The 12956-nt window shown below is 44.7% G+C and overlaps 1 protein-coding gene across 1 annotated transcript in view; it reads left to right on the plus strand.

Moving 5' to 3' along the window:
* The first annotated feature begins 5837 nt into the window (after window positions 1-5837).
* Window positions 5838-12956, plus strand: part of RNF150 (ring finger protein 150) — a 115606-nt gene continuing 108487 nt past the window's right edge. Inside the window, exon 1 of the mRNA XM_048304578.1 lies at window positions 5838-6514. Within this exon, the coding sequence (XP_048160535.1) occupies window positions 6049-6514 (466 nt within the window). The 5' untranslated portion in view covers window positions 5838-6048. The remainder of the gene's footprint in view (window positions 6515-12956) is intronic.

Genomic DNA, 12956 nt, shown 5'->3' on the forward strand with positions numbered 1-12956 from the left:
GTCAGCTTTCCTGCTGTCCATCAGCATCAAGAAACCTTCAGGCTGCACTGAAGTTAGCACTAACCCCAAGCCTCTCCCAGTCACACCTGCTAGGCCCCTAACCGCGTGGGGACTGTCACACCCAAGACAGAGGGAACTGACCAGAACCTCCTGAGAGGAGCGAGAGGAGGGACTTCTCACCTACCCTGTGGTGTGTATTTTCCATAAATTTTGCTATGCCCAGTTCAACACAGAATCACTGACTCTATTTTGGGACTATATAGGTCCTATATACAATAAGGCATCAAGTTTGCACGCTCTGTATTGCTGCCTGGGTTATCTTCCCTCTAGTGATAAAGAGAGCCAACACACCTAATACAGGCTTTTTCAATATCCTGCAATGCCACCTTCAGTATTCTTCTGGATAAAGAATCCTAAATTCCAGGTAAACTGCTAATTCACCGGAATTTAGGCAGCCTAGTCTTTTAATGCCTACTTTTTAAACCTTTTGCCATTTTACCTCTTGGTGATGACTGTGCCAAGAAGCTCAGATAGAGGTCCACAAAACACTATGGGATTCCATAACAGAGGGGCTTAGTAACCTGAGGAGATTCCTCACTTTAACTGAAGAAATTTCTGCTATTTCCTTTGAGATCATTTGGGATTTGGTACAGGCACACAATCCAGCACAATGTAAGCATAGAAAAAAGGGTATAAACCAAAAAGGGTATAAACTAACAAATTTTACATTGTGAAAGGGCAAACTGTTGTGGCATATGCTAGAGGTAGTCATGCAGTGAATTTCAATGTGTCCTTTGCTCATTATCAGCTGTTGCCTAAATCCAGCTTCTGAGTTTCTATATATCAAGAATCTGGAGCTGGAGTTCCCCACGTGCCACTTCCGTTCTACTTATTAACCCTATTTCACACACTCAAGTTTGAATATGATGGTCTTGTAGCTTTCTGCAAGGTATAGTTCAGCTGGAGTTATTGTCACTTCAGAAACATGGAAAATGGGGAGGAGAATTTGTAATATGTTGTTAAAGTCATAGATAACATTCCAAATCCAGAAACACACCCCTCATACCAATGCTACTGATACTGTAAAATTATTTTCAGTAGCACATAAAAGTAGAGATTGTGCTTTTCTCTGTGTTCAGGCAACGAGATTTGTGACAATGCCTTGTATGCTTCTATGGGTTTGGGTTTTTTTGAAGGAGAGAACATAGGGTAGAGTGGTGGCAAATGTCTGGCTGGCCTGATGTCCTGGGTTGCAGTGTATTCTATTACCATCCTCATGAGCCATTGAAATCAGGTGAGGCAGTGTTTCCTTGCCTCCTGGCCCCAGACTATCTTTCTGTTAATTGCCCATCATTGTCCTGCCACATGACTCAGAGATAACTCCCTCCGGACTATCTTCTGTTAATGAGCCTAATCAACACTTGGCCTCATGACTCATTACCCCATTGTGAGATGCTCCACCCAGAGGGAGGAACCAAGCATCCCATCGTGGATATAATCTGGGACTCTGAACACCAGAGGCAACCTTCCCACTGGATTTCCCGAGGACAGGAGTGACACAGCCACCACTGGACCTTCTGAGGAAGAGCAGACCCTTTTTCTACAGGATCACCGCTTCAGGAGGACTGCAGCCACCATTCTACCCGACTGCTACCACCACTCTAACAGGGTGTCAGGTTGTATCTTGACTCTCAGTTTAACCCAGTGTTATCCACCTTTATTTTTTTTCCCCCCTCCTTTTATTTCCCTATTAAATTGTTATTCTGACTTGGTGTCTCCCACTAGTTTGTTTTCAAACTAGTACACCTGAGAAGAAACATTTACAGCTGTTCTTGAAAGCATAGTTTTCTTGTGCCAGGACCAGAACAGAACTCTGGGGAACCTCAGGTATTTCCATGAACAGAAACAACATGGGAAGAACCACCATCAACTATGACACCACACTGGGTGATTTTAAGGCAAAGCACTGACCTAGTTAATTGTAGTTCAGCTTTCAGCAACAAAAGTAATCAAGTATTCTTGGGTTTTTTATTCAGAAGTATTTTCAAGGTGAGAAGTGATCACTAGATTGATTGTGAAGAATTTCACATCTTGCACATGAAGCATGCTTTCAATCGGTGTTAGTTTGTTTAATTTGAATATAAGAGCAGTTTGTCTTTCACTTCCCAGGACCATCTCACTTCTGAATTTTCTCCCGTAGACAAGTACTGTTTAATCAGCTACTTTTTCTCTGAGCTACGCTGTCTAGTTTAAACTTTGTTTCCTGTTATGTTTTATCCACTAGCTTAAAGAGCCTATTAGTACCTGCTGTTACATCCCTGTGATGGTACTTACACAACATAATCACATCACCTCTTTTCTTGAAAAGCTGAATAGATTGGGCACCTGAAATCTCTCCCCAGAGAGGAACTACTTCAAATTATTTCTAGGGTTCCTTTCTTAACCTTCTCAAGCATTTCAATATCTTTTTTTAAAATGCAGATACCAAAACTGGACAGCTTTCAATATTTGTTTCAGGGAGAGCAAAAATCTACTACTTCCTACTTGTTGCTCCTCCGAAACATCCAAGGATAGCTGTATCCTCTTTAGGCCCCTTTTCCCTAGGAATATAGGACATTTCTTTCCTACTCTGACTCCCAAACCCTTCCCTGTGTGCAGAGTAAACCACGCACTCTCCAGTACTGCTCCAAAGTGGCTGGCACTTTGTCACCTGGAGATGTGTTTTTACATTAAGCTCTATTAAAGCACATTCTGTTTCAACTAAGTTCATCTTATCTGGTCCCTAATAGGTTACAGTGTAATGAGAACATATCATTTAATAGCACACTTTTCAAAAACTTGTTATGGACGTGGCTGTGTAACTTTACTAACCACACTGATAACTTCCTCACAAAAACATGAATCATGTTTGCTTGGCAGGCCACTTCCCATAAAAACACTTTGTCCATACATTGGATTTTTTTCTCTCTTGTTTTTCTTGGGGTTGGTTCATGTCAGCCTAATCAGCCTGCAACTAACTGGTCGCCATAATTAGTTTTTCTGGATCTTATCAGGAAACTGAACACTAAATCTTTCAAGATTTTCCTGTTATGCCAATATTTACTTAAAGTAGTGTCAGAAAGATAGCTACTCTCTAAGTCTTCCTGCTGATGCCTTTTCCTGGTCTTAAAATCAAGAATCAAACATGGCTAGAAGGGAGAATGGGGATTTACCTCTATTTATTCTAAGGATCCTCAGGTGTGCCACATCCAGGTGGAATGCGCCAACATGCGCACTCACAACAGATCGGGTATAACATTATAGGTCTTACTAATTAGCATATCTCTCAAAGATTCCCCAGTGAGAGGTTTGAGTGACCCCCCCCCCCCCAAGGAACCTTCCCCTCGATGGTTCTATCTTAGTTAACAAAAAGTGTTCTGGAGAAGACCTTGGTGTCTGGGGCTTTCTGATCCCTAACTACAAGATGTTTAGTCTCCTAGCTTGACAAATAAGTCTAAGAATGTAGGCTAAAAACCACTAAGAATACAAAGAGTTATAAAAAGGTATATAAAAGGGGTATAAAAGAAAAGGCAAAAAATCATCATGGCCCATTCTTTTGGTATTGTATTGGTACATGTGTGCCATTTTTCTGGGTCTGCTGTTTTTCATATGTCCCTAGGAGATGCTTCTTCTGAGTCCATTATCTAGCAAACATGTCCTCCCTTTCTTTCCAAATACAATCCTGAAGCATTTATTAAAAATATGTACTTTTGTCCTGGGTTGCAGTGTATTCTATTACCATCCTCATGAGCTGTTGAAATCAGGTGGGGCAGTGTTTCCTTGCCTCCTGGCCCCAGACTATCTTTCTGTTAATGGCCTATCATTGTCCTGCCACATGACTCAGAGATAACTCCCTCCGGACTATCTTCTGTTAATGAGCCTAATCAACACTTGGCCTCATGACTCATTACCCCATTGTGAGATGCTCCACCCAGAGGGAGGAACCAAGCATCCCATCATGGATATAATCTGAGACTCTGAACACCAGAGGCAACCTTCCCACTGGATTTCCCAAGGACAGGAGCAACACAGCCACCACTGGACCTTCTGAGGAAGAGCAGACCCTTTTTCTACAGGATCACCACTTCAGAAGACTGCAGCCACCATTCTATCGGACTGCTACCACCACCCTGATTAACAGAGAGTCAGGTTGTATCTTGACTCTGTCAGTTTGAACCAGTGTTTTCTGCCTTTATTTTTGTTTTCCTATTAAATTGTTACTCTGACTTGGTGTCTCCCACTAGCTTGTTTTCAAACTAGTACAACTTTTTTTAGCCTTCTCTTCTAATAATACTCCTTACACTTCTAAGTATACAAATGCTTTATTGCCCATAGCCCTTCCAGGCATGGATTTTCCCCTTAGGGTTTTTGCTTCCCAGATGAAATCTCAACACTTTCTAATAAATGTTGATTGCAATCTACTTTTGCCTTTCAATGTTAGTTCTACATGGTAATATTTTCTTCTCATTTGCTGACTTTGCTTTTTCAAGAATGGGCTTTCAAGGAAAGTTTTCCTCTTGCTTGATGTAAAATTACCGTATTTCCCTGTAAACTTCTCTCTTTTATTCCCCTATTCACATTTTTCTCCCAAATGCACTTTTTTTCAGCTTTGGGGAATTAACTTTTTCAAAGCAGCAGGTGTGTGTGTAAAACATGGTTAAGGCTTGTTTGCTTGAATCATGGGCAGCTATGAACATAAACTGGAAAGAGGCAAATATTGACGCCAGTGAGATACTCAGGTACAATTGAATGAAAGTGAATGGCATTTCCAGCGGCAGGTTTACTCACGGGCTAAAATAGGCACTACCTATAAATCTTGTAAGAAATTCTTCTGTTACTGAACAGAAGTGATAGAAACATAGTGATAGGAAAGTGGAATTTTGGCCCTCATTTGCACTAGTATGGACAGACTTAGAGTCCAGCTGTGTTTTGATCCTTCTGAAAGGTGTCAAGTCATGGCCAAAATTCTTTTGGGGTGTTTCATACACTAAAAATCCCCAAGTCTGGGCTTTCACCGAACCAAAATTAAACACATAGTTTAACTGCCTCCAGGGAGCAGCTCCATCGTTCTTTGAGGCTTTCTGTGCTCCTGTCAGTCACACCTGATTTTATTAAACGCGCCTGTCCTTTCCATTCCGGAAAGTACAGCCGGAAACGCACTGGGTGTGTATTTAAAAACCTCTGTACAAGCGAGCACCCCTCTGAGCCGCGCCCCATCGTTACACTCTAACACTGACATTTGCAAATTCCTTAGCGTCGCCTGCAGCAGTCAGGAAAAGTGGGAAAACCAGAGCAAAACAGTTGAAGCGGGCGCTCACAGGTGCCAGGCTGCGTTCCTGGGAGATGCCGGGATCCCGGCACGGGCGGCCCTGGGACCGGCCCCCGTGCTCCCGCCAGGTGGCGCCGCCGCGCCGCTCCCGCCGCCGGCGCTTCCCCCTCCGCGGGGCCGGGCAGTGCAGCCCCTCTGCCAGGAGCCCCCTCTGCCAGGATCCCCCTCCGCCAGGAACACCCTCCGCCGGGAGCCCCTTCTGCCAGGAACCCTCACCGCCGGCAGCCCCTCCACAAGGCCGGGGAGGGCAGCCCCTTCCGCCGGGAACCTCCTCCGCCGGCAGCGCGTCTGTCCGTGGGGCCGGGCCGGGACCGAGTCCGTATTGGGAACCGCGCCACCGTGTGCGCGTCTGAACCTCCCCCCGCACCGCGCCGCCCCCTCCGCGCCGTCCCCGGCCGCGCTGCCAGCAGCGGGGGAGGCAGCTGTGCGAGCAGGGCGAGGGAGGGGAGGAAGGGGCAGGAGGGAGGAGGGAGAGGGGAGGGCGGAGACGGGGCCAGCCCGAGGAAATCAAACGGCCCCGACATGAATTAGGCAGCGGCTGCAGAGGGGAGGGCCCCCTCCCCCCTCGTTCGCTGGTCCCCGCACGGTGCCGGCGGGAGCAGCGCCGCCCCGCTCAGAGCGGCGGCTCGGGGCACGCACACACACACGGACCGGCGGCGGCCGGGCGGGGGGGCCGGCAGATGAAGATGGCAATGTCTGTGATCCAAGCGTGCCGCAGCCTGGCGCTCTCAACATGGCTGCTGTCCTTTTGTTTCGTGCATCTGCTGTGCCTGGACTTCACTGTGGCCGAGAAGGAAGAGTGGTACACGGCCTTCGTCAACATCACCTACGCCGACCCGGCGGCCGGCAGCGCCGAGCTCCGCAGCGAGAAGAGCGAGTGCGGGCGCTACGGCGAGCAGTCGCCCAAGCAGGACGCCCGCGGGCAGGTGGCCCTCTCCGCCTCGCCCGCAGATCGCTACGCCTGCGACCCCGGCACCCGCTTCAACGCCCCGGCGCCGGGCAAGAGCTGGGTGGCCCTAATCCCGCGGGGAAACTGCACCTACAAGGACAAGATCCGCCACGCCGCCGCCCAGAACGCCTCCGCCGTCGTCATCTATAACTTGGGCTCCAGCAACGCCAACGAGACCATCACCATGCCTCACGCAGGTGAGCCGCGCCACCCCCAGGGGTGTGCTGAGGGGCAGACAGATGGACCCTGTTTTCCAGCCCGCTCTGCCGTCCCACATTCTTGGGGTGGGAGCTACTCCGGGAAGCTGTCCTCGCACCTCCTGACAGGGAGCGGATGGGCTGTAGGCGTCACTGAGTGGTGGGTGCCCATTGTGGAGGACATGGAGCTCCTCTCCATGCTGCTGTGGCAAAGGATGGATGTGCTAGCAGCACATCCATAGCAATGCACGCCGGTGCTCCAGGGGTGAAAAGTTTGGAATATGTAAAGTTTGGGTCTAGAATGGGATGCTGATCCCACTGTGAAGCACCGGTGTTTCATTGTGTCCTGAGAGTCCTCTGGCAGGTGCCGTGTGGGATCGAGTGTGATTGAGGGCTTCGGAAGAGGAGAAGTTGTAATGTTGTGGTGCAGGCTTATCAGGAGGTGCAGTAAAGTAGAGAGCACGGTGTCCACAGTCTTGGCTGCGATAGTGTAAAAGCTGTGAGGTCAAGTAGGAATGTCGAGTATCTGATTTGGTGAGAACATGAGATATGTCGTCCAGGACTGGGATGGGGACAGTGTTTCACTCTCCCAGGTGAATGTTCTGGTGGAGTTTGTGCTTGCAATGTCAGCACATGCGTGGTCGGGTCCCAATACTGCTTGTCAACTAGGACCCAGTCAAAATCCAGTCATTTGAAACAGCCTAAACCTTGGCTTATGACCACAAAAAAAACCCCACTGCTTTTGTACCAGCGCTTGATCTGAAAAAACGTCTTAAAAACAGTTCGCCAGATTTATATTTAGGGACAGTGTTTTTTGCCAGGGGTCACTTGTCTTTTATACCAGCTCTCTATGCCATGAAGATAAAATGCCACCTATTGTGAAATCTCAGTTTGGTTTCCCTCCAGTAACTAATCATGCCCAGCTGTTTCATGCCAGTAGAATCTTAGTAGAGTTGGAGTAAACTGAAACACAGAAATGCTGCGAAACAGGATGTTATTCTAATGACATGTAAAATTTCCACAGTAAACTAGCTGGCTTGGATGTGCTGAGAAGCAATTTGTTGCCTAACTATAATGCTAAAATACTGCTGATGCAAAAGCAGGACTTTTGGAAGCTCTTATGTCCAGCCTGTTTCAGAGTTTAACCATTTGTATTGAGCAAATTAGTGTTTCTTTGGTAGGGTTGGTGGAAGCTGGGGTTTTTTGTATTGTTTTCCTTTGGTTTTGTGAGACAAGCAACTCATAAGCTCTTGAGCTTCTTAAAACTGTGCTTTATTATCTGCCCATGGTTTAGCAGTATTCAGATTACACTTCTTCCTACTTTAGGTATCACAGATTATATACTAAACAGTATAAAGCAGGAGGAGCTTGGCATACTTATGCACCCTCAAAGTAAAGCTCAGGCTGTTTTAAAACTTAAGATGCAGCATAGTTTATTCTTCTCTAGTAAGTTTCTCTAAAACTGCCAACATGTTGGATCAATTAATGGTTTGGCTGTTTTTAAAGTATGCACTAAGCTGTTTTCCCACACAAATGGTGTTTTATTAAGAAACAGTGGGAGTAAAAAATGTGTCTAACCTTTTCAAATGTTAGAGTTTTAGTTTGTTTTAAAGTCTAAGATGAAGTAGGGAAGGCAACTTTCTTACTAAAGTGGCCTCCGATTTAAAAAATATACTATCAGTTGTCCTGGGAGCAGCTTCTTTTATGTCGTATGACTCCAAAGGATTTGTTCTGAGAATCCTTTCTGAATACTGAATTGATACCTAGCAGTGGGTTTGTACAGCACCGGAGGCTGAAATGAAAGGAAACTTGCAGAAATTAATCTGTACTTGTGGAACATGATCAGTGAAAGTGACGGACTTTGCTCATTGATTTGAGGAGGTTGTCCTCATTCTAAGGATTTTTGTTCAGCGAAGTTGAATAATGGTTGTTGGGCTTACCTTAGAGAAGACCTGTCCTCTGCACATAGTCAAAACTGAGAGGAGTTTTAGAGCACAAGTCTGATGGAACAGAAGGAAAAATAATTATTCTTAGGTATTTAGCAATCTAGCAGGGATTCAGAACTTTACTCTCCCTCTGGTACGACTCTTACTCTGGGACAAAGCAAATGTTCAAGCTGTGTAAAATTGTGGCTGCAAATTTCTAACTTGCAGCCTTTGACATTTGCTTGTTCCTAGTCTAAATGATAGCACAAGATTCAAGGAAAAAATGAATCAGTTTCTTGGTTTCTGAGTTCAGCAGCATCTGCAGTGCTCTGCCCACGCCAAATCCTGGAGTGGGAAGAAGAAAATTTCATCCTAGAAAATACTTGGAGGTTGAGAGAGGAGGGTGAAATATGACCAAAAAAGCAATTTAAAAGTCAAAAGAAATATGATGTTACTCACTTTTTTATTTTCCTCCCACAGATTTTTTTGAGGTTTCATAGATGCTTAAACAAACTCTTCCTATACAGAAAAGTGTATCCTGTTGCATAACAATGTGGCTTCTGCCCTTACTAAATAACTGTTACTCCTAAGAGTAATACTACCCCTAAGACAGTTTTTTTTCCCTTACATATGTTCTTCTCTTCTGTATGCTTTGCCTTCTTTCTCTTATTGTCACTTTACCTCTTTGTGCTGCTTTTTCTGCTCCTCTCACCCTTGTTTCTTCATCTCTACCCCTGTGCTTCATTCCCTGCCTTAATCACGTTACTTTGCCATTTCATAGTGCTTTGCCCTTGCCACTTTCTTCCCCATGGTGTCTTTCTCCTGCCAAAGAACTTACCTCATGGCTCTGTGTTTAATTATATTTCCTGTTTTCTGCTACAGTGCATGCCAATGACCCTTTGCTCATGTGGTGCCTCCTGATTTTAAAATCTATAGGCAACTCTAGCAAGATACTGTGCATGAAGTTGAAGGAGTGTCCATAGATCTCCCTCCCACCACCCCCAGATCAAAACCAGGGTAGTATTATATCAAGGCTTGTTGCGGAAATCTTAAAATATGACTCTGCAGGATTTATTTATAGAGCCCCATACAACACAAAGTGTGCAATTTGAACCAGTTCCATCACCCCATGGAAAGCCTTTGCTTTCAGGGAGCTTGTACTGAGGTCACTGCTTGCACACCCAGAAGGGTGAGGTGGAGTTCTGACATCTGCATTCACAGGGAATGCAGAGCTCTGGGATTCCCCTGCTGGGATGTCCCTAGCTTGTATATCATTTGCTACAGCCTGTGCAAACTGGCATCTTTATTTCTGTTGGCTTGAAGGATGGTGTAGGAGCTGTGAGTATGACTTCGTTTGCTTTTTGACTAAGTAGGATCCAACCAGAGAAGGAACAAAAGCATCTAGTATTTCTATTTCATGTGCTTTGCACTTCTACAATATCAACTTCCCTAGCAGAAAAGTACTCTAATAATATAGAGGATGTTCTTTTTTCTTCAGAAGAATAATCCATGGTGTTGGCTGGAGTTTCTCATTGAAGTTTTTTCTTATTCAGACCAAATTAGCTATTATCTAGGTTTGAAAAGGCCCTAGTCACTGTGTCTACATTTATTAACTTAGTATTAATTTGAAGTAGTCTTACTACCTGTTGTAGCATGTCCTAACATTTCCTCTGAGCTCTGAATAGAGACAGTAAGAGAGCCTTCCAGAAAGTGATTCAAGGTGAGAACTTCCTTCTCTACAGTTCATATTTGAGGGAACCTACATGGACCACTTCTAGCCTGGGAACCTGTCAGGTGCTTGGGGTGAGGGAAGAATGTTAACTGTGACGGTACATGATTCATATATGGGTAAAAATCAAATCTATAATATTCTACGTAGTTTGTAACATTCAGTTGGAATTCTGAGGTGCATCAGATTATCTCACAGAATGGATACTGTTAATATGTGAAGTAAATTGCATCCTATGTATTTTGCACCAGGAACATGTGTTAGTCAGGCAGTTTTGCATTCTCTGTATTCTGCTTCTCCAGTGCATCCCATGAAAAATTTTAAGTCACGTGCCTCACCTATGACAGCCCCTTAAGGGCAGATGCCTCATTTTTTTGTAATGGCTCATATACACAGCAGCAAATAGCAGCTGTACCTTTGAGACATGAATCTCATAAGTGGTCTAAGATGATTCTGACTTCTCCCCTCCCTCTCTGGCCCTCAGGTGCAGTTTGTGTGTCCTAGACTGCATGAGGAAGGCATGGCCATCCCACTGCAAATTCAGATGTGTCCTTCCACATGTGCTGTGAAGGGGCCAGCCTCAACCTGGGAGCATTCAGCTCAATAAGAGTTTCTTCCTTTGTACTCAGATTTTTGTTCCTTGATCAGTGACTAGTCTTACCTTTTACATATTTTAAGATGGTAATAGTTTGGGCTTTGGGCTACCCTGTAGATTTGTAGTGATGTGCAAATTAAACACCAGAGTTGAAGATTTCTCTCTTTACAAACTTGATTCAGTACTGTAGCTACATTACATTTGTTTCCTTATTAAAACAATTGTTTTCCTAAACTTCTGTGGAATTCTAATGAGGAAAATGTGCTGAGAGCATTCACACTGAATTTACATATGGATAAGTGTGAATTAATTGAGGGCTGGAGATTTCAGCCTTCCAGAGTCTGCCATAATTTTTTTCTGTTCCAGGCACCCAAGATTGATTCCTAATAGAAACTCAGTGAGGGAGGGAGATGGAGATTAGTGCATCTCTGAGCCCTATCCATTGAGGCATTGCTGGGATGTGCTGCCATCCTCAGGAACTAGAAGGGCTCCTGGATCCATCATGTAGGCCTGGCTTTCTGCAGTTTTTGAAAACCTAGTTCTCTGTGTTTATCAAAATTCAGGATTTATAGCTGACAGGCTGTCCCACTGCATTCCCTAGTGAGCCACACTTCTGCTTGCTAGTTCTGCTCTGGTGAGGTTCTAGACTGCTTTACTGCCCATGTGTTCAGGTATGCCAGGTGGAGGGGGCACTTGCTGTTAGGTAACTAGTTTAGCTTAAACTGAATTGAAAGGAATGAATTTGACCTTCACGGACTAGAACAACAAAATACCATTAGTCCCTGGTACTACTTGGGACAGCCACTTCAGCTGGGGCACTGAGTTTTGTCATTAGATGAGATGCTTTTTTGTCATGTTGAGTCTACCATCTTTCACCCTCATGGCTGGGTCATGTACCTCCTTCGGAGCCCACTGCAGACAGTGGGAAGAAAGATAGTGGAAGGACACAGAGTCCACTGAGCTTTGGATCAAGTCATAAAGTACAGCTTTCCCTACAAAGAGGTGAAGTATTGATTCATTGAAGATTTCATTGATCCTCCAAGCTTATTGATTGCAAAAGCAGTTAGATTTCTGCTTTGGTTATCGGCAACATTTGTATACAGTGGCATTCATACAAATGCTGTCCTTAGATCTCTGCAGTAAGAAGTGACACAGCAAGAAGAAAATCTTCCTCAGGAACAAAACTGTGTCCATATCCACACTAACTGCTGACTGGTGATCTGGAGCACCTCCTTTTGATATATAGTCCTTAGGAGAATGGCTTGCTTTTGAGAAAGCAGTGGTTTGTCCTAGTTCCATTGGTATTTTGTCTTTAAAATGGTAATGTTAGCTTGGGTTATTAGAATATTGTGGCAGTCTGTGGCTTAGTGTAGCACATTAATTGATGCAGATATATTTCTGTGCTACCTCCCTTCCCTCCACATCACAGAGGACAGGAACATTTTCAGCAAAAAGGGAGAGAAAACTAACTAGTTCAGTGTTGGCACTCCTAAGAGTCTTTTCCTGGTGAGAGAGGAGGACACTTTCTACTTTTCTCATGTAAGCAAAGGCCTAAAAGAACCCATTATTGTGCAACACTTGTTTGATGGAGCTCATGGTGCTTTGTCATGTGAGATGACTGAGTTTCAAGTGACGTCTGCCTCCGTACACCACGAGCCAGGCTGGTGAAGAGTTAGGCATTTATGAAGAGATAGGCCAACAACTTCTCCACTTCCCAATAATTTCTACATAGCTAACCTGCACAGAAACAGCATTCATTTCAAGAGAAGCCCCACTTCTGCCCTTTCAGCTACATTTGAGTAACAGTCACTTGATGACTCCTTTGGTGCAGAAGGGAGTGAACAATACAATCATTGACTCACAGAAATCAGATATGGAAAAGATTGAGTAGTCCATGTAATCTGCCACCTTACTAATGCAGGGCTGCTTCCTATAGTGTTACCATCCAGTATCATCACAGTGCTTTTTGCTTAGCATCTTGCAAAGGAAAGAATTTCGGGGTGCTTCAGAAACAAATGCAGTCTGTGTAAGGAGAATGGTTCTGAGGCAAGCGATACAAAATGTAGGAAAATGTTAATGAGTAATTCTATACCTTGCAGTAATATTAAATTCTCATACCTTCTACAAAGGCATAGCTGCTAAAGGATAAATAAGGTTTAAAGCCAACTGTATCCATTGTGCCGCACAGTCTAG

The sequence above is a fragment of the Corvus hawaiiensis genome, chromosome 5 (assembly GCF_020740725.1).
Source record: "Corvus hawaiiensis isolate bCorHaw1 chromosome 5, bCorHaw1.pri.cur, whole genome shotgun sequence".
Taxonomy (NCBI): Eukaryota; Metazoa; Chordata; class Aves; order Passeriformes; family Corvidae; genus Corvus; species Corvus hawaiiensis.